The sequence below is a fragment of the Trachurus japonicus genome, chromosome 13 (genome assembly GCF_045865225.1).
Source record: "Trachurus japonicus isolate A0001 chromosome 13, Traja_1.0".
In the NCBI taxonomy this organism is placed as follows: domain Eukaryota; kingdom Metazoa; phylum Chordata; class Actinopteri; order Carangiformes; family Carangidae; genus Trachurus; species Trachurus japonicus.
The window spans coordinates 41,515,405-41,536,709 of record NC_140919.1 but is presented as its reverse complement, the minus strand read 5'-3'; the positions used below and the strand labels follow the sequence as shown (position 1 = coordinate 41,536,709).

Below are 21,305 nucleotides of genomic sequence, written 5' to 3'. Positions count from 1 at the left end.
AGACCAAAAAAAGTACTGTTCGCCTGACAAATTCTCATGAAAATTATTATTTTTCAGCACTTTATGGAGAATATCTATGCTTAACATGTATATAGAAAAATTCCTTAATTCATAAGCTTCCATTTGAGTCCAAGATAGCCTTTCTACTAGCTACTGGAAAGCTACAGGCTGTCTCCAAACAATGCAACACCTATTGTGAAAAACTACATGTTAACTGGCCTGATCAGAAACCATTCTATTTCTGGTCTCCCCAAAGTGAACAGATAGATAGAGAAGACCGTTGGCCACAGCAAGTGGAGCTTTTGAGATAGAAAGGCTATCTTGGACTCAAATGGAAGCTTATGAATTAAGGAATTTTTCTATATACATGTTAAGCATAGATATTCTCCATAAAGTGCTGAAAAATAATAATTTTCATGAGAATTTGTCAGGCGAACAGTACTTTTTTTGGTCTTTTTTGGGATGTTGAGGGTGATATCTTAAAATTGAGTTGCAACAAACCCCATAATGTTTTTTTCATGCCTCCCCCTATGTGTCAAGATACTCTCTGCCAAATTTTATAGTTGTATGACTATTTATGCCATTGTAGTACCTAAATATTTGCATTTACATCATTTCGCCAGCAAAATGACCCCAGAAAGGGGTTTTGGCCCCCTGTAGCTTTCCAGCAGCTAGTTGACCGGGTTGTCCACCCAGGTTTTAATCCTTGAAGTTCCTAGATATCATTTCTGGTGTCAAAGCTTTTACAACGCTCCGTGTCCGTTTTTTTGCTTTGCCCCCTGGGTATTAGGCCTACGGCGAAAAGACACCCAAAATATTTACACCTTTTTCAGATCTGTTAAACTGTGCCTGCACAACTCTCCGCAATTTCTCTTTGATAAATTACACTGGACCCAAGAACGGTGCGCACCATAATCCGCCCCGGAACGCCTAGACACAACCATGTATGGTCAGCACGTGCATATTAATTAGCCATGTGTGCTCTGTGGAGCAGCTACAAAGTGACAACAAAGACAACAAAAGGGAGCAGAAAGAAGAATAATCGTATGTAATCTGCCCCTTTATCCCAGGAAATCTTTTTTTTTTCTTTGACCTATGTTAAAACAATGTAAAGCAGGATTTCCAGGATAGTTAGTGTCATTACTTTGCAGGCCTTTCCACTACACAGTTACAGCTCTACTGGACTCAGTTTAGGTCATTTTCCATTACAGCTGAGTCCTTCACAGTTCCTCCTCAGGGCCGCGTTGTCTCACTCTTTATTCTCTCGTCAGCTCCAAACACACGTGCACCTCGTTAACTCAGGTGACAGAATAATAACAGTCTCAGTAGCTGCAGATCAGCGGGCGCTGCTGCCGGTGTGTTTTTAAACTTGGAGGGTTTGTTTTTTCTTCTCTCTTATAGGCCTATGTATTTGTGTATGAGAAACAGTGTCTCAGATGAAAAAATAAAAAAATAAAAAATCAGAAGGACACGTCTGACTATAACGTAATCAATCAATGTCGGAAAAGCGGAATGTTTGAAAAATAGTAAAGTGCCGCTAAAAAAAAAAGTCGGAATAGTGGGATGCTTGAAAAATAATGTTAATGCCGCTATTCCGACAATTAGAAGTCAATGTCGAAACAGCGGCATGTCGGAATAGCAGCATGTAACCCTTTAGATACTAGTCAACGTGGAGGGAACGGTGGTGGTTGTGGTGGTTGTGAGTGAAGCTGTTCAGCTGTTCAGCGCTGCAGCCTGCAGTGTTAGTGCAGTGTGAGTTTGTTATTGGGTAGACATTCTTTTGTAACCACTACTGTATAAACTGACCTCATAAACTGCAGGCAGTTTGTTTATCATGTGTGCTCCAACAGATGTCTCTGGGGATGGTCAGGTTCTTGACACATTGGTCATATGGGATAGGCCTCTCTTTAACAACAGAAAGAGAGAAACTATCACAAATTGTTTGTGTAGCCCAGGGGTCGGCAACCCTAGGCACGCATGCCACGGTTGGCACGCCGCGGCATAATCACTGGCACGCTGGCACCTCCACCGCTAAATTTCTCACTGCTATATTCCAGCTCCCGAGTCAGACTTCTTTTTTTTCCCCCCCGGGCTTTCTGCGCATTTATTTTGAGGGTGAGAGCTGCAACCCAACTACACAGCTGTTAAATGACTGGATGTTTGTCTGTCACTCATAGTGTCCAGGGATTGTCCAGGTCTGTGAAATGTTGTGACTGTTTCATTCTGATATGATATTCTGACTGATATTCTGGATGCACTGTCGTCTCTGTTTCAGCATTTTCCTCCCACTGCAATATGTTTTAATTAGGCCAAGTTTCTGAAAAGCAGTGTTGTGAACTTGGATCCAGGTCCTTCTTGTGAATAACGGGAAAATGTCTTCAAAATATTTCAAAGGAGGTTAAATCGAAAGCAACTGGACTTAGTTATTTGTCTAGGAAGACGTTTCAATGTGACATCCCAGCCTGGTCCGTTGCGTACATGAACTGATGAAGCCTCTTGGATGAGAGGTGAAACGTCTTCCTAGACAAATAACTAAGTCCAGTTGCTTTGAAATACTATGACCTGGGCAAATGAGAATATGCACCGGCTATCTTCAAAATATGATTAGATGTGGGCTAGATAGATTAAATTATTTTATCTATCCATATAGGAAAACAACATCCGGTTATGCTGTTTTTGTATTTTGTGTCACATTTTATTGTAGCCTAGTGGCACACTCATTGACAAGAAAATTTCAAACCGGCACTCCATGTCACAAAGGTTGCCGACCCCTGGTGTAGCCGATGTCATATCTGGCCCTCTGCGTTGTGTTCCTCGGTACGGACCGTGACGATGCAAACTGTTTGCCAAGAGCTCAGTGAGCGCTTGGCAGCCTGGTTAGCACGTCCTTTATGGGTGAGGGAGTGCACCTCCGTTACATTTGCTTCAAATAGAAATTGATATTCCACCAATCTGACAGCACATCTAAAAACAAACAAACAAAAAAACTATTTAATTTGGACCCAATAAATAATTTTTCAGAGATAGTAGGCCTACTAACATATTGATAGTTGGGATTTACAGGTGAATTGCAATTAGCTCAGTGGCTAACTTTTTATTTTTTTATTTTCGGCAAACAGTAAGTAGGTCACCCAAACTGACGCTTCAGTTGAAACGAACCCTCAGTGGAACCAGTAGCTGCCACAGTCTCTGCCGATGCCGCTCCAGTTAGCGCCTCCTCCTCCTCTTCCTCCTCTTCATCCTCTCTCTCCACCTTTGGCACCGTCACTCTATCCTCCACGCTGGTGCTGGAAGGCGACTGTGAATCGACCACCGCGGTCCAAAGTGGTCTATTAGGCTAACTCGCTTACTACGTCAACATCAAAGCAGCCAATCCAATCACACCACACAGGAGGAGAGTTGGAGGGTCAAACTAAATCATTTCTTAGACAAGATTGTTACCTGCTGTGATATTTACATACAGTCTAAGTCAGAGAGATGTCATCATACTTGTAGTGTATAGTTTATTATCCATAAATATTCCAGGCATGGCCTTTTACATCCTGCCACCGCCGTTGAATTAGCTTATTCCATCCAGGCTTCATCTGTCCAAATGTGGATTTGTATCACCGCTGATCCTGCAGGCGGTCACACGGAGACCACCTCCAAGCTTACTATGGGATGTCTTCTCATGCTTGCATGGGTGGTATTCCATCCTGGAAACGCTTCCAGCTGCAAAGTACATTACACTGGAAGGCTCAGGTGACAGTTCATACTTTATTTGCGCTCAGATGCTGTGTTTATAGAGAGTCATGGAGTCCATTTAAAATGTCCATTAGTGGAACAGTTTAACAGTGCCTTGAGTTTATATACTGAACAGTAGAGAGAAGTTCTTTGAGGAAATCTTCTGCTTTCTTTTCCTTGAGCAGCTCACAGCGCAGACACTCGGGCTCTGTCTGCAGAGGAGAGAAAGGAGCACAGATCAGCGTTTGTGTCGTGTGGCCTCGCCTTCAGCAGCTGCACACGTCACTCGCACTTATTACTTGGAAGTACAGTATATTCTGTATAATTATGACCTATAAATCAATTATGAGGTAATGTTTATTGAGTAGGGTGAGATAAGGCCAAAAGCAAAGGTCAGTCTATTGGTTCTGACTGTACAAGTTGTACAGTTTAATGGCCACAATGCAACACAGAGCAGCAAGACAAATTTATAAATTTATATAAATTTATATAAACTGTAGAATAGCATTGATTGATATATTGTAACTAACTTAGTATATGGTATAGAGGGTAAAGATTTAGTTATGGAGATAGCTTATATATTTATATTTATATTAATGATGATATGTATGTAGTATGTATTTATTTTGGTTATATAGATATTTATATAGAATATATTTTTGTAATTATATACTTATATGGATAATGATGTAGCATATATTTAATTTTGTAATTATATATTTATATAGATATTTATTAAGGTTACACATGGTATATACTTATATAGGTCTATTATGTACTGTAGTTAGGATGTATAGTTGCAAACCAAAGAGCAGATAAAAGGGGTGGGAAATTAAAATAAGTATTGTACTTCTTCCCACTTCCTTTTTCGAACAATGTGCGGTGTTTTGTTATGTCTTAGCTCTTTATTTTTAATATTTTGTTTGGTTTTTTCTCTTTTTTTTCTATCTATTGTATGTACAATAGTTACATACAATTTCTTTTATTTTTATTTTTATACATGTTCGAAAATAAAATACATTCATTCATTCAAGACTGGTGAATCTGTTGTTTATTGATAGTGCTTCTGAGACCAGTACACTATGGGATGGGTGGGAGGTGTCACGTAGGCCTTGTTCACAAGTCTTTTTTTGCAAGTCCAATCAAGTCTCAAGTCTTTGAGGGTGAGACTTCATCAAGTCTCAAGTCTTTGGTCACAAGTCCAAGTCAAGTCTCAAGTCTCTAAAAAATAAAAGTCTCCTGTCTCTTCTGGTTGTAATGACCCTTTATCATCTGCTGCTATCCGGTCTACTAAGGATACTGCACAGCTATATCTAAGAGAAACTGTATTCTGAGTCAAGAAAGAATCAAGGCTGCTCTGCCCCTCTGCACTGGCCTTTTCTCTTTTTTTTGCTTTGTTGAATTCAGAAAACCCAGATGAACAACATGGAAAATGATTTAGGCTGTTAATTATAGGTCATTAGATCTGGATGGTACCTATAGCTCACATCTTTATGTGCAGCAAAACATTTCTGGAACCGCATGTTTCTGAGAGAAGAACTGGTTATTATTTTTTTAATTAGCTCCATCAACTCATGGGGGCGTGTCGACACACAGACTTCCATACATAGCCTACATGCCTTCAGTCATATTTCGCAGCAAAAACATTAATAAACAGGAGGATTTAACCTACAGTAGCCTGATATGTGGCAGTTATGCAGCAGCTAGTCCCCGTGAAGGAAGGTCTGACAACAAACGGACGTTGTACCTCACATGTAGGCTACAGACGGTGCCGCTAGTAAAAAAAAAAAAGCCGGTTCACAGTCGCCTGTCACTCACCCACAGCAGCTGACTGCGCTGTCAGAGGAGCTCTGCTGCTCCTCTCTCTTTAGACTCTGGTGTTTGGCTGCACTCTGAGTTCAATATGAAGATCTAACCTCCATCTGAATAACGTTACCGGCCATGTGGCGCTGCTCCGCTAGTGGGGTGTTAACGGTGAAAAAAAAAAAAAAGATGGTCGGACGTCCTGTCAGGACGGAGGCACGAGCCAAAAAAAATAATGATTGTTCACGAGTCTCAAAACACGAGTCCAAGTCAGGTCTGAAGTCTCTGTGGGTGCGACTTAAGTGCGACTCGAGTTCGAGTCGCAAACTCGAGTCCCCATCTCTGGTTCACACACCCTAACCCGAAATCAGATTTTTAGCATATCCAGATTGTATCTAGCTTGATTTTTTTGACAGTGTGAACAGCCAAAAACCACACGAGATCCAATTTGTGAGTGATCCTATCCGATTAGTGTGTGTCCATATTGTGTGTGTCTTACGTACGTTGATATCAATGGGAATAGGCCACGCCCCGAGAAACAAACATACAAACAAAATCAACAACAGTGAACTCTGCTTATTTCTGTCCCAAATCATTATGTGGAGTCGCTGTGCAAATAGTCGGCTAACTGCAAGGAGGCAACTGCTGAGTTGTGCTGCCATCACCGCGGGAACGGAGCAGCAATGCCTGGTGGAATCGGGTGGTTATTATTTTCTACAACTTCTTCAACTGGTGTCGGCCATTTAACACACATTGAATTAACTTCCATCTGTCCCCAACAACGTTGCTTTTGTAGTTGTTGTAGGAGCCGTTCACATTGAAATGGAAATCCATTCAGAATTGAAACGAAGTTGCACAGTATAAAGAGAAACTCTTATTATAAAAACATGGCAGTCATCATCCTCAACAACACACATCCATCCCACTCCCTTCTAACCTGGTTGAAAAACGTTGCATATCCCTTAAGTAAGGTGCTTAACTTCTTGAATCTGTGATTCCTTTTTTGTATGGTTTCCCACTCGTCAGTGAGGACCTCGACTTCAGCAGCAAAACATACGAACGTGGACCTGGGGCAATTCTGCTGAAGAGAGCAGTGGAGGGAGAGAGAGAAGAGAGAGGGAAAGATTTGATGACATCAAGATAACAACCTAAGCCTCAGTATTCAGTGGGGACAGAAAGTATTCAGACCCCCTTCAAATCTACACAATTTTTCATGTGGAAGCTTTATGTGAAAATCACTAAGATTCTTCTTTTTTTCTCATGAATCTACACTCACCACCCCACGATGACAGCAGAAATCCAGATTTTCTTGCAAATTAATTAAAAAAGAAAAACTGAAATATCACATGAACAGAAGTTTTCAGACTCTTTGCTGTGACACTCATGTAGGTGCCGTCAGTTTCATTTATTCATCTTTGAGATGGTTCTACACCTTCATTTGAGTCCAGCTGTGTTGAATGAAATACACTGAACAAAAACATAAACACCATACGTTTTGCCCCCATTTTTCATGAGCTGAAACATTTTCTATGTACACAAAAGGCCTATTTCTCTCAAATATTGTTCTCAAATCTGTCAAAATCTGTGTTAATGAGCACCTCTCCTTCCATCTCACAGGTGTGGCAAATCAAGATGTGGATTAGACAGCATGATTATTGCACAGGTGTGCCTTAGGCTGCCGGCAGTATAATGTGGTAAAGCTGCTGATGACCTTTGTTTATGTGTGAGTCCACAGCAGAGCCAGATGTTTCTATTCGGTTATAAAAAAAGTCTCACGTTAATGTGGATGAATCTCCGCTACCCACACTTGTTAATGGCTCCATTTTAGATAAATCTATGGTTTTGTCTCTATGGTTATTTTGTTATTATTAGTGGTGGTGGAAATGCTGGGCGAGCCGACCAGCGTTTCTTTACTTTCGGTTTCGTGGCGAGTCATGAGAATAACGCCGCCGAATCTCCGTTTATGGTGGGAACTACGACGGTATGTGATCGTCTTCCAACCTCTGACTTTAATTCTTGATGAATGAAAACATGAGTCTGTCTTGCGCCGGTCAAAGAATTTCACGGTGCGGAGGCTCATAAATGTAGTGTGGAAACACTTCGCTTTAACAAAACTCCTCGTTGTCCCTTTAATAATATGTACATAAGACCCTAAAATACATAGTTAGGAGGCTTTTGTGGATTTGGGTTTCCAGAGGCTTTAAAGGACAATTCCAGGCGAATTCAACTCTGGGGTGTATTTTCATATCATTTTAGATCTAAAAGAAGGAATCTGAAGATTTTCAGTTTAATCGCTCCTGTTTTGCGGTTAGTTGCGTCTGTCCCCGCATCGCCACGGCAGCAATGAATGGGAGTGGATGTAAGTTCCGCTGTTTAGGCTGTTTCCAGCCCTCAAAGCCGCAATTTTTTTCCACAGACAGCGTCAGATGGCGACTCAAACACCAAGAAGTTTATTTACTTCAAGCAAGCCGACATGTTTGTAAAACTAGATCTAATTCAAAGTCTCCCGGAGTCTCGCGCGAGACCCAGTTGCCGTGCGCAGTGTATTCAGGCGCAGTCGGAGCTACCGCTTGTGTCATAAACACAGGAATATCAACTCTTTACTTGCTTCAAGTGTACATTTTTTTCCACAGACAGCGTCAGGTGGCTACTCAAACATGCGCCGAGAAGTTTTTTTTACTTGAAGCAAGTAAAGAGTTGATATTCCTGTGTTTATGACACAAACGGTAGCTTTTCCCACTGCACCTGAACACACCGAGCACGGCAACTGGGTCTCGCGCGAGACTCCGGGAGACTTTGAATTAGATCGACTTTTACAAACATGTCGGCTTGCTTGAAGTAAATAAACTTCTCGGTTCATGTTTGAGTCTCCATCTGACGCTGTCTGTGGAAAAAAATTGCGGCTTTGAGGGCTGGAAACAGCCTAAACAGCGGAACTTACATCCACTCCCATTCATTGCTGCCGTGGCGATGCGCGGACATACGCAACTACCACAAAACAGGAGCGATTAAACTGAAAATCTTCAGATTCATTCTTTTAGACCTAAAATGATATGAAAATACACCCCCGAGTTGAATTCGCCTGGAATTGTCCTTTAACTAATTTGAATGAAATCTCCTTGTCCTCTCTGGAACGCATAGTTACAGCATCGAGATCTTCCACCTGCCTCTCAGACTGTTTGCCCACCTGGTTTTTAAAATATGTGTTTCAGACGGTTGGTCCCGATGTTTTAGCCATTGTTAACCTATCTCTGTCAACTGGCACTTTTCCATCCTGTTTTAAACATGCCCTGGTCTATCCACTTTTAAAAAGGCCCACTTTGGATGCCTCTGTTTTAAACAATTTTTAGCTGATGGGTCCAAGAGGCTTTTTGTAGAGCTTTGTTTTTGTGTGAGTCCACAGCAGAGCCAGATGTCAGGAGGAAGATAAGTTAAAGAGGAAAAGAAGCAGCCTGGTGAGTCATGACCTGCAGCTATCTGTCCTGTTATTGTGTTGTATTTGTAATGTGACCAAGGGACTACAGATGCAAATTAGCTTAAAGATCTCGTATAGTGCATCAAATGGCAACATTTATGTTTTAACTGTACACTGTCCCTTTTAAATAAATTGAAATTGAAATGAGGAAACTCCTACCTCGAAGTCTCCGATGGTGGGTGTGTACAGTCTGCTGTCCAGCCAGCTCTGAGGGGAGGGAGAGAGTTATTGTATGTGTTCAGTCTGCATGCTGAAATCTACAAGATAATACTGTACAGCTTTGACTACGGATATCAATGTGTGTGACTCAGTCGAGTGTGCTTAACTCTGAAAGTAATTATATCATAAATCATAACTTTGTCAGCTATGTTTTTACAGCTCATTAGCTGCATGCTATCAGCAATCAGCCAAGACTGTAAAACACAAATACACACAATTGAAGTTATGACACATCATGCTACATGTTGCACATAAAACTGTGTGTAGGATTGTTACAGGGTTCCTACACATTTGAAATGTCCAAATTCCATACTTTTTCCAGACCCTAATTTCTAGACTTCTATGTAAAAAAAAATCAAATAATTTGTGATATTTGAGTAATTAGATGTGCATATGCATATTATAAAAAAGCATGTAATTAATCATTTGTTTTCATTATTCTGAATGTGTATGCCATTATGTAACCAAATCATTTCCAGGACATTGTAGCTAGGTACAGTAAGTACAAAATAATGAACCCAAATAACTTCAGATAAGACCAAATCCAGATGATAAATATATTTCCAGACAATAGTTTCCATTTTCCATACATTTCCAGACATGGAAATGTATCAAATTTCATACTTTTCCATACTTCCCAAACTTGCGTAGGACAATAGTTTCCGTTTTCCATACATTTCCAGACCTGGAAATGTATAAAATCAAATTTCATACTTTTCCATACTTTCCATACTTGCGTAGGAACCCTGTTGTTACTAAAAGTGTACGTACGCCCAAAAGCCAAGTTTTGCATGCACCAAAAATATTCAGATTTATAAAACCATGCACACGCACACTTGTAAGCCAACTTCCCTTTATAAATGACAGAGTTCCTACAAGTGTGCGCAGCTGAATCAGCTTCACGTTCCGCCCTGTACACGCCCTTTTATAACCATATATGGTCAATGCAAACCACCACATGAATGCCATTCGATCTGCATGTAAATGAGCCTGACGTGCTCTTGTTGTGTTGTTGTTGTGAATATTGGCTGCAGGTGTGAAAGTGACAACGTGACATGAAAACAGTTCTAGTGAATCTGAAACAAGTTATGAACCAGTCACCATCATGGACCAGAAAGTCGTTGGTCCCTGGAGACCCTCTCCCTCCTTATTCTCCTCCAGCAGTGCTGTGGTGCAGCATTACGCAACGGGGCTCACTGCTGTATTAATACATTTACAGTGATTAGACTGACTGATAAAACTTTAAATAATTTGTTGAATCAGTTAGTGGTATCCTCCATCCTGAAATACATCCTGAAGAATTAACGAAACATGGCGTTTTTCTTTATGGACTGATGACAAGAAAACAGAATGAACAATTGTGTGAACGATTACTGGCGCTCTCCCAGTCTTTGATATTTAATTGACTCTCGATCATACAGTATGTTCACAGTATCATAGGAAAATGTCTAGTTATTTACACCATGTCAGGGCTAGATGCTTTACTCCGTGCAGCCGCGCCGTCCTCTCCTCCTCCTGCGCTCCGGGAGTGGACAATATGAAGGAGAGACGGTGGTGATTAAATATAAAGAAGGAATTTTGCTTTTGAATTTTCAGTTAAATTCTACAGTAAGAAGATGTTTCTGAAACATCAGTCCGATGCAAAATAACGCTGTTGAATTAAATCACCGTGGCAACATGGATCTAACGCATACGGGTTGAAATTAAATGTGTGACGGCCGATAATAAAAACATAATCGTTCTTCTCACTCTACATTTCCTGAGTCTGACTTCAGTTCACCACCACACCGTCTGTGTCAAGTTTGTTTTTTACAGATCACAACCTTGGCGTGGAAAGTCACGTACGCCATTTTCAGGCCCCGTTTTGTGAGTACGCAACGGTTATAAATGAGACACCAGGGCCTGTATTCCTAAAGATTGTAAGAATCCTCTCAGAGCTCCTAACTTAACCTAAAAATTCCTAGCAAGGAGTCTTAGCTTAGGAGTGATTCCACAACACTCTCAGAGAACTCTGAGCAAGGAGTGGACAGAAACTCCTATCTTAGTGAGAAGGTGTGGTTGACCCCCGTTGCTAGGTATGAGTCATCATTTCAAACGCTGTGATTGGTTGATCCTAAAAGTTAGATAAAGAGCACCCGCCCCATGTGTTGAGGCTATAGTCCTCACTGCAGGTGGCCCCGGTTCGAATCCTGTGTCGAGCAGTCCTATCCTGCATGTCTTTCTGCCTCCCATTTCCTGTCTCTCTCTCAACTGTTCTGTCAATTAAAGGCCAAAATGCCCAAAAAATAAAAAAAGCTAGATAAAAAAAATATACTTTTGGTGATAATGGGCAAAGGATGGACCCTCAAATCGATAAATTTAACCATAAAATCCAATCTTATGAAGACTGTGTAATTGTAAAAATTATTTCACATACAAGAAAATATCTGTTAAATGAATAGTAAGCTATACTTTAAAATTATCCTACAAAATGTGTGAAAACTTGCACAGTATTCACATAGTGAAACTTAGATTTATTTGCTTATATTAATTACCATGCTGGTCATTTTTGCACTTTCAACTTTCCAACTCAATTTGGTATTAACAAGGGTAAAATGGCTCAGCTTTAATCAGTGTCTGTGATTGCTGACCGGCCTATAAGAAGCAGTGTTGGTTGGCTTTGAAATCTACCACAAACCAGTGAACAGCAATGGAGAAGAAAAGAACAAGGAAACCCAACTGGACAGAGGAACAGGAACAATCTGTAGCTTTTCATTAATTCACTGACATCCAGTGTTTGGAGAATATCTCTCCTGCCTCTTCTGTCCACCATTTTGTCCTCTGCTTAGGGAACTCCTAAGCCACTTAAAAGTCCTCTTCCCTACTCTTAACAGATCCCACCTTAGGAGCTCTCTTAAGAGCTAGGATTCTTTAGGAATAGCTTTTATCTTTACTAGGATCTACTCTTAAAGGCCCCATGGCATGAAAAATGTGATTTTGGTTATTTTTTCATGCTTGGGGAGGTCTCTGGGCCACATATATACTGTCCCATGCATCAAACTGGTCATAAACGGAGAAACACACACCGCCCATTTGTAGGAACATTCTCTTTAAGACGAGCAGATAGCACTTCCTCCTTTCTGTGATGTCACACACAAGGTAACTCCGCCCACCGTGACCAGTTGTTATTTTTCAATTTCTATGAATGCAGCTTAGGTTTCAGTTACTTGCCTGTGATTGGCCCGACCACATGCCACTCTAAAACAGTCAGCCAATCAGAGGAGAGGTTCTCATTCTCTCTTCTGATTGGCCAAATGACCTGTGCCTGTTAGAACTCCAGAAAGAGGCAACAGAAAGGGGCAATATAGACGATATTAAGCAGATCACAGGTACTCAAAACCAATGATACATCTTGTTAGGGATATCAGCAGGTAAATAAACCCAGAGAAAAGTGCACAGCATGGGGCCTTTAACTTTTAGGAGAAATTCTAAGAAAACATCATGATTCTAAGAATTTTCTTAGAATTTGGCCACTAGGAGCAACTCTTTGCACTAAGAATCTTTAGGAATACGGCCCCTGGTCTTATACTGTGCATGTGCATGCCTGTGTGTCATCCCATCATTCATTTAAGAATGAGGGGACTTCAGCTCTTTAACCAGTCCCTGCATGTTGGAAATCCAGTTCACGGCCCTTCAGATAGCATTACTTTTTTCACCACGCTGTAGGAGAAACATGACACTTCTCTGACCCAGCTCACATTGATGCCCACGTTCATACTGGTCACTGCACATGTACCAATATTATATTTATATATGTCTTACACAGTATTAGAAATTAAAACTACTGTCCAGCCCATAGAAATAGGGCAGACTGGGGATGGTTGTAACAGGTCAGTTGTAACACTTCCAATTTCTCCAATCACAAACAAGTTAAAGGGATAGTTCACCCAAAATTCAAATTTCACTCATTATCTACTCACCCTCATGTCGACTAAGGGCTGTGAGAATTTTGCCTTCTCGGAGTTACGGGGGGGGGGGGGGGTTCTGTGCAGCAGTATTTGTCCATATAATGGTTGTGAATGGTGCTCACTTTTCTTCATTCAAAAAGACACACCAAAAAACATCCAAATACCTCCATGCTGCTCGTCTGTAATGTCCCTCTTGTACTGAAGCCCCGACATGAGAAATTGTTCCGCCGGTCAGTGCAAAGACACAGGAAGAGCAGTGGGAGCTTCCGCTACAGATAAGCTTAAAATATAGACTTATTTAATTTTTTTCGGAACAATTTTTCATGCTGGGGCTTCAATACAAGAGGGACATTACAGACGAGCAGCATGGAGGTATTTGGATGTTTTTTGGTGTGTCTTTTTGGACAAAGAAAAGTGAGCACCATTCACAACCATTATATGGACAAATACTGCTGTGCGGACCCCCCCCCCCCCCCCCCCCCCCGTAACTCAGAGAAGCCACGGAGGACTCAGAAAATTCTCACAGCCCTTAGTCCACATGAGGGGGAGGAGATAATGAGTGAAATTGCAATTTTGGGTGAACCATTCTTTTAAGTAACTAATAGGCCTAATGTCTGTAAATGGAGTAATGGAGTAATCAGGACAGTAACTTGATTAGGCTACTTTTAAAAGGAGTAAGCAATCATTTTAATATTTTTCCAGAATAATGTGCCCAACAATAATGCCGTGTAATGTCTCGAAAAACACAGTTTCTCCAGAGCTAAAGATCAGGCTGACCGACCGACCGACCGTCCGATCGACCCCTTCCTGACCGGCCCCGATCGCTCCTGGCAGACTAAAAACCATAATACTGTACATCCATGCTAAATACCTACAGACTCTGGCCATCTACGCGCGTGCACGTGGTTGGCTGTAAAGGAGGGAGGCATCTGATTGGCTACAGACGACTCCTTCTTAGAAAAAATGCATTTGTGGATTGGAGTCACATCAGGGGAGTCTCAAAAGTCTCACACACAAATGCAGCGAGGTTTACAAATTAAAAAAACGTTATAAATGCAGGTCCAACAGTTCATATATGAATGTAACAAGCTCCAAATATGTATAAGATAGTATTAAGTATATTATTAAGTATTAAGCAAATACTTTTACATGCATATATCTGTGATTTTTTTTCTATTTGTGTGTACAACAGAAATATGTTCATGAATCAGATTTCTTTTTTTTAAACTTAGGCCTACATATGGAATGAAACATTTGTGTGTGCATTGAAAATGTATTTGTGTTTTGAGTCACAAATACATAAATCCTCAAATACATTTGTGAATCTTTTTTGTGCATTTATTAATTTCTGTGTGCATTTATTTATTTATGAGACTGTTCTAGCTCCATACGAGAACACGTGTTAAAAAAATATATATATATATATATATATGGACGTGGCCAGTCTTGGCTTCCGTAGCATGCAGTGTTTAACATTCAACATTTATGCTCACCACTCCATTTATATATATATTTCTATTTTCTTTTTCCTAGGAAACTGCAAGTTAAACCATACGATGACAACTACTGTTAATCTGGTTTTCTAAATCACTCATCATCTACTGTCTGTCTGATCTATGATTAACCTGACAGATATCATGCTACAACCTGTACCCCAGCTGTCTGTCTGTCTGCCCCCCCCCCCCCAGCTGCACCATTACCTGTCTCGGGTGCTTCTTTCTTTACTTTCTCTTTTAACTACTTCATAACAAGAAAACCGGTTTCTACAAGTTTCTACAACTCATTATTATGGAATACTTGTTTGCATCATAACATTAGAAGAAAAACCTTGAATTAGAAGTAAAATCCACAAAATTAAGACAAAATAATTCATGTAAAAACATGGATAGGACATGTTGACATGTTTCACTGTGCCAGAGGGAAGAATAATTTGCTGAATGGAAATAAAAAAGAATAAAAAAGGAAGCCGTACCAGCTGGGGGGCTTTCCTGATGAGGGTATTGATCTTGGTGATGAGGTCCTGACTGCAGAGTTCAGTGTCGGCTCGTGTCTCCAGGGAGAGCAAACAGAGGAAACACAGAAACACACCTTCGAGAGTTGGCCTCGCTCTCAGCATGGCATGGCCCACAGTAGCATCATCTGTGTCACATTACGTCTCGTGTATTCCTTGACGTCCTTGGGGAGATGAACGGCCTTTTATTTCCGATGGTTCAAATCCCTCTGAGGCGGGAGGAATCCATGTGAGACGTCCACCGACAGAAACAAATCAGCAAATCTTCCTGTAATCCTGTTCCCGAGCAGCTGAACAGCATCCAACGGCAGATTCCATTGAGAAGTTGACGGATTGTTACCAGTTTTAAGAAATCTCTGGAAACTCGAGAGCAGTAAACTCCCGATCTGTGGAAAAAAGAAGAAATGTTTCCCTCAGGAATTCTCTGAATTCTCCTCCACGTGGTCAGAAACAGTCTGGAGGGTCTGGAAGTGTGGAGTCAAGCTTCACACAGTGAGCTATAACGTTACCACAGCCTCACGCTCCCTTCTCCTCTCACATTTGTCTTTTTTTGCCCTCCTGTTTTACACTTCTTCACTCCTCCCATGTCTCCTCCTCCAGGATCACACTCCATCCACTCCTCCCTCCATCATCTATCTAAATCTCCACCTCCCCGGTTACTCCCTCCCTCATTTTTTCATAAATCAAAGCAGAGATCACAGATCTGTGTGATCAAACAAAGCCTATATGTTAATTTCTCAACCCCATAAACATATCCAAAACATTATAATTTATGACTTTGTCCCTTTGTGAACCAGACTCACACTGACAGAGTCACACAACAGGCGTGGTTGACATGAAGCAACCTTTTATATCCCTTTTATAAACTATAAAACCATTACAGTTTATCCGTGCTAATGCTGTGAGCTTGCATGTTGCAGTATTGCTCAAGAATTGTGGTCATTGTGCAGGGCTGGGCACTGGGCAGTGATCACCATTAAAGGGATAGTTCACCCAAAATTAAAATTTCACTCATTATCTCCTCCCCCTCATGTGGACTAAGGGCTGGGAGAAGTTTCAGAGTCCTCCGTGGCTTCTCTGAGTTACAGGGGGTCTCGGCGTAGCAGTGCATGTCCATATAACGGTTGCAAATGGATACCAACTGTCTTCGTAACAAAAAGACACACCAAAAAACATCCAAATACCTCCATGTTGCTCATATGTAATGTCCGTCTTGTATTGAAGCCCCGAAATGCGGAATTGTTACGAAAAAAATTAAATTAGTCTATAATTCAAGCTTGTTTTGTAGCGGAAGCTTCTTGAAGCTCCTCTTCCCGGTTCGTCAAATTTGGACGAACTGGGAAGAGGAGCTTCAAGAAGCTTCCGCTACAAACAAGCTTTTTTCGGGACAATTTTGCATTTCGGGGCTTCAATACAAGAGGGACATTACATACGAGCAGCATGGAGGTATTTGGATGTTTTTTGGTGTGTCTTTTTGTTACGAAGACAGTTGGTATCCATTTGCAACCGTCATATGGACATGCACTGCTACGCCGAGACCCCCTGTAACTCAGAGAAGCCACGGAGGACTCTGGGTGAACTATCCCTTTAAAGAAAAAAATCTGGTAATACCAGTGGATGGTGTAGTTATATGAATGGAAACCTTGAGCAGGTCAGAAGCAGGTAAAAGGTGTTTCAGTCATCCACCAGCACTGTGGTTTGGATTGAACATCGATGAAATGACTCACATTTTACCTAAGAACGATCTGAAACAAGTTGTCTGATTCTAATGGAAACATTGACTGGCCGTGAAACCTACACACTTCTTCACACAGCCATGCAAATTCACATGAAATGTCAGGGAGGGAGTGGGTACACATGATATTGATCATGTAACTCTAATGTTAATAATAATAATAATAATAATAATAATAATAATAATAATAATAATAATAATAATAATAATAATAATAATAATAATAATAATAATAATAATGAATTTTATTTGTAATGCACTTTATATTGAGCAAACAATCTCAAAGTGCTACAGTGAAAAGATAAATCCATTATCTCTTATTGGTGAAAATGATGCTGTTACAACCATCCCCAGTCTCCTCTACCATTGAAAGATATTAATAATATGCAAATAAATGGAAATATATATCTTTTAAGAATATTACAACCAACCAATAAAATGGGTCATGGTCATTGCAGCCTGAGTTGTCTCAGACAGTTGTTTTGTCAACATATTGTATCACATTTTATATTATTCAGCTTACCTCTCACAAAATGTTCATATTAATGAGCAGCACAGGGGCTCCATCGGGGGCTGTCCTGCCTCCATTCCTGTTCACATTGTAGACAGCAGACTTAAAACACAACTCTGTGTCCAACCACATCCAGAAATACTCAGATGACACTGCTTAGGTGGCGTGAATTGACAGGCCGTGGTATAATGAGCATATACCACGGACTGGAGTGATATATTGGTTTTATAAAACGGTTACCAATAATGACAATATGAAAGAGGGATACGCAATCAATTTCATGTAGTTTTATTCAACCAGAAATACATATTATCCAATTGAGAGTGAGGAGTTGTCGTCACAGCTCAGAGCCCCAATACATCCATGTCAGAGCCCCGCCCCCCTTCTCCGCCATGATGGAAGGATTCCGGTGGCAACAGCCTTACTAGTCTATGGGCAAAACAAAATCGTCTACTCCGTAATTTACTGTTTTACAATGCCGGAAATCACTGCTGTGTTAAAAACTGCTTCAGTGATTTACTTTCTCCTTATTCTTTCTAGTAATTTGTTGATCTGTTGGCGCAAAAAAGAGCTAGAATTTAGTCCGTCTCTGTGCTGTTCTGATGACGTTGCCCCTGGCAACCGATAGCGTCTCCTTCCATCATGGCCGACCATCGGCACGTGACTCCTCACTCTCAATAAAATAGCCTCACTGTGAAAAAAATAGTCCCACCTCTCCAGACGTTAGCTCCAAGTAGCTCTGCATCTCGTCTTTTCCTCCGCTTTTTTTCAGGTGAAAGTCACTGCTCAGTCCCCTCTACCATTGTTAACCCTCCCTGGAGGTGAAAGTTCACCTTCAACATGTCAATTACACTACTTTAGTCCGTTTTTTAACATCGTAAAAACATCAACTGTCTTTTGCTACGGACTGCAACAGTCCGTTGTCATGGAAACATGACAACAACTTCCATTCATACCAGTGCTGTGCATAGACATATAAAGAGTAGACGCCGCATCGAACGCTGCGCCGCGAGAAATGCGGCCGCCATCTTGAACCGGTCGTTCTACTCAGTGGAGCAGCAGAAGTAACAGGATGCAGAGCACTGAGCAGCATATTATTTCTGTTCTAATCAGCAGAAAACCATCGAAAACAGCTGGCTCTGGGGATTACTTTTCACTAATAAGATTGAACATTACTATTGGTTGTATTTTGTGAATCGAATATTTATTTATTTATTCTCTCTCCTCCCTCTCTCTCTCTGACCTGATATGAATTGATTCTCTGGTTTATATATATTTTTATTTTCTCTAACATATAGCTTTTATCTCTATATATTTATTCATTACAGGAATGCTGCTCTCTGATCAGTTGCTGCTCTCTACGGGCTGTTATTTCCATAGACATATATACATGGTTATTTCAGTATAATGAATGGTTGTCAAGTGTAACACACCGTTGCTAGGGACGCCGCTCTGATCAGCGCAGCACAGAACAGAGTAGACTATGCAGGATATTTACCTTATGTTTCATTTTGACCTTCATTAAACAGCTTGGGACTAATAGTGATGTTAGATAAATGACTTGTAACCTGTTACAGAGAGAGTAGAGGCTCCTTCCACATCCTGGCTGAAAACCAAACCTGCTGATCAGATCAGAGCCTGTAGTCCGCGACACAAACACGCCCCATATAAACCTATAATATTGTTTATGACAGATAAGACTACACACATTGTAACTATATGTGATAATCCATCGATCCAGTTATTGATTATAAAAGGCTTTGTTGAAAACAAATGGGAGGAGGCTCAGCAACACAGCGGAGAAGAGACCAGACAGGCAGAGATGTGCTAAATTATAACATTTATAAATCGATAAAAGTAGTATTTTGATCAAAATTATGTTTCAAATGAATTATTTCACTCGTACGCCGTGTAATAGGCGGGATAATGTTCAGTAAGTTATTGATTAAATGCACTGACACTAGTGAAACTATCAATTGCACCTACCAAACAGATACACTGAGTGGAGCGGTAGACCGGTCCAAGATGGCGGCCCCACCGCTCGTCAGCGCCGATAGGCCCAGCGTTCGATGCGGCGTCTACTCTTTATATGTCTATGGTGCTGTGTACGTGCCTGACGCGGAGTGATAGCTTACGCTGTGATAAGGCTTTAGAATAGTACCACGGTTAACAACCAATCAGATCGCCGGATTTCACCTTTCCGTTTTATAGATACTTATCAGTAGGTGACGTCACGATGCGTTCCACCTGGCCGCCGCCATGCTGGGTACCGAACACTGAGTTAACCTCTATTCAGCTCAGTGCAGCCACGTCCTCTCTGACCAGAAGACTGCTGCCTGATGTAGTTTGGATATGGATATTTCTCATTTTGATGGCCTTGCCTTGAAAGCACACACCATTTCTGCTGAGACGATCTTTGACAGCACGGTGCGCCGCTCTCTCTCCCGTTAAAGCAGAAGTAAGTGATCCGGTCGTTTTGGCTAATGCTGCGTTCCAGGCAGGCTTTTGAAATCGTAAATTACAGCTTCAAGTCACAACTTACGACTTTGTAGCGTTTCAGGCAACCCACTCGTGTTTTTTCGACCTGTTTTACCGGTGAAAGTCACTATAACGGCCACTCGTAACTTCCGACCCGTGAACTCGTACCAGATCGAACTGGTACCACTTCACGGTCGGAAAAATACGAGTTTCCTTGAACGCACCATAACAGTCCTCGTCGCTACGTCACCACATTCACGGCGTTCCTTGGCTGCACACACAGCCCTGCATGCCGTTCTCTCCCCTCATTGGATAAAAACTGTAGGATACGATAAATGTTTTCTCTTCGGCTCAGAGCAGAGCAGAGTGACTGACAGACCCGTGTTTCAGACCAAACACTCTATAGAAGTGATTGCTGTCGGAAGATATAACTATTTAAGACTTATATTAACACAAATATATCACTTACTTCTGCTTTAAAAGTTAATCTAGCTCACCCAGCGGACCCCTCTCTCTCTCTCCTCGTCTCTCTCTCTCGCTCTCACTGTCTCTCTCCTGTTACTTATATGTGTTTAACCAAATACACGAAAAGCCAAATCAAATCAGAAATGCGTAGCCCACTTCTTTTTAACTCACAGACATTTATTTTCATAAAGTAATAAAATATCTGGACATTTTGCCATCGTTAACATTGAGACAAAAGGCTGCAGGAATGGAAGAAGAATTCGGCAAATCATCTTATCGCGCAAAAAGGCACAACAAACAGGTTTTGCACAGATAAGTCTTAAAATATGTGCAACACCTTCTCATCACAATCCACGCCATCTACACAGCTACGTTATCAGCTGTTATTAAAACCCAACTCATCAGGACGCGATGACCACCACTCACATTAAACAAACCGTTAACAATTAATCCACACTCAAACCGAGGCAACAATAGTGTTAACTGTACTCAACAAGCTGTTATTACAAGGTTTACAACAGATATGACAGACAACCTGGGCCGTGTGTGTGCGTGTGTAAGAAAGGGGGGAGGGAGAGAGGAAAGGTAGGTAAAACCTGCTAGCTGTTAGCTGCTAACTGTTAGCTACCGTAGCTCAGGCGTCGGTCTCCCGTCAGGTAAAAGCTGCCGTTTATTCCTCAGATGAAGCTCATGTCGAGCCTCTCCGGTACAGTTATCCATCACTGCTGTTGAATTAGCCGCTAATCAAAAGCTGTCGCCATTCTGTTTCATCTATCGCTCTGGTTTCTCTTTTCTTGCTGCGCTGATCAGAGCGGCGTCCCTAGCAACGGTGTATTTTACTTAGCAACGATCTGTTAAACAGGAATAACAGACTGTTAAATGCAAAATCAAGATGTAAATAAATATCAGAAATATCAATAAATTATCGGAATACGACA

At 41.2% G+C, this 21,305-nt stretch overlaps 1 protein-coding gene across 1 annotated transcript; it reads right to left on the bottom strand.

The window, feature by feature from the left end:
- Positions 1 to 3,544: 3,544 nt before the first annotated feature.
- On the bottom strand, positions 3,545 to 15,681 carry il15l (interleukin 15, like). The gene is made up of 4 exons (XM_085796722.1): positions 15,140 to 15,681; positions 9,161 to 9,208; positions 6,453 to 6,604; positions 3,545 to 3,987 (listed from the first exon to the last, which is right to left on the bottom strand). Exons 1-4 carry the CDS (start codon positions 15,281 to 15,283, stop codon positions 3,828 to 3,830), a joined length of 504 nt encoding a protein of 167 aa, XP_085652848.1. The 5' UTR covers positions 15,284 to 15,681; the 3' UTR covers positions 3,545 to 3,827.
- Between the last annotated feature and the right edge of the window lie 5,624 nt (positions 15,682 to 21,305).

Excerpts from the sequence above, each read along its gene's own strand:
- il15l (XM_085796722.1), bottom strand. The coding sequence starts at position 15,283 with ATGCTGAGAGCGAGGCCAACTCTCGAAGGTGTGTTTCTGTGTTTCCTC. Across the intron at positions 9,209-15,139 it reads TCAGGAAAGCCCCCCAGCTG|AGCTGGCTGGACAGCAGACT; the intron begins GTACGGCTTCCT and ends CCCTCCCCTCAG. Across the intron at positions 3,988-6,452 it reads TTCAACCAGGTTAGAAGGGA|GCGAGGCCACACGACACAAA; the intron begins GTGGGATGGATG and ends CAGCTGCTGAAG.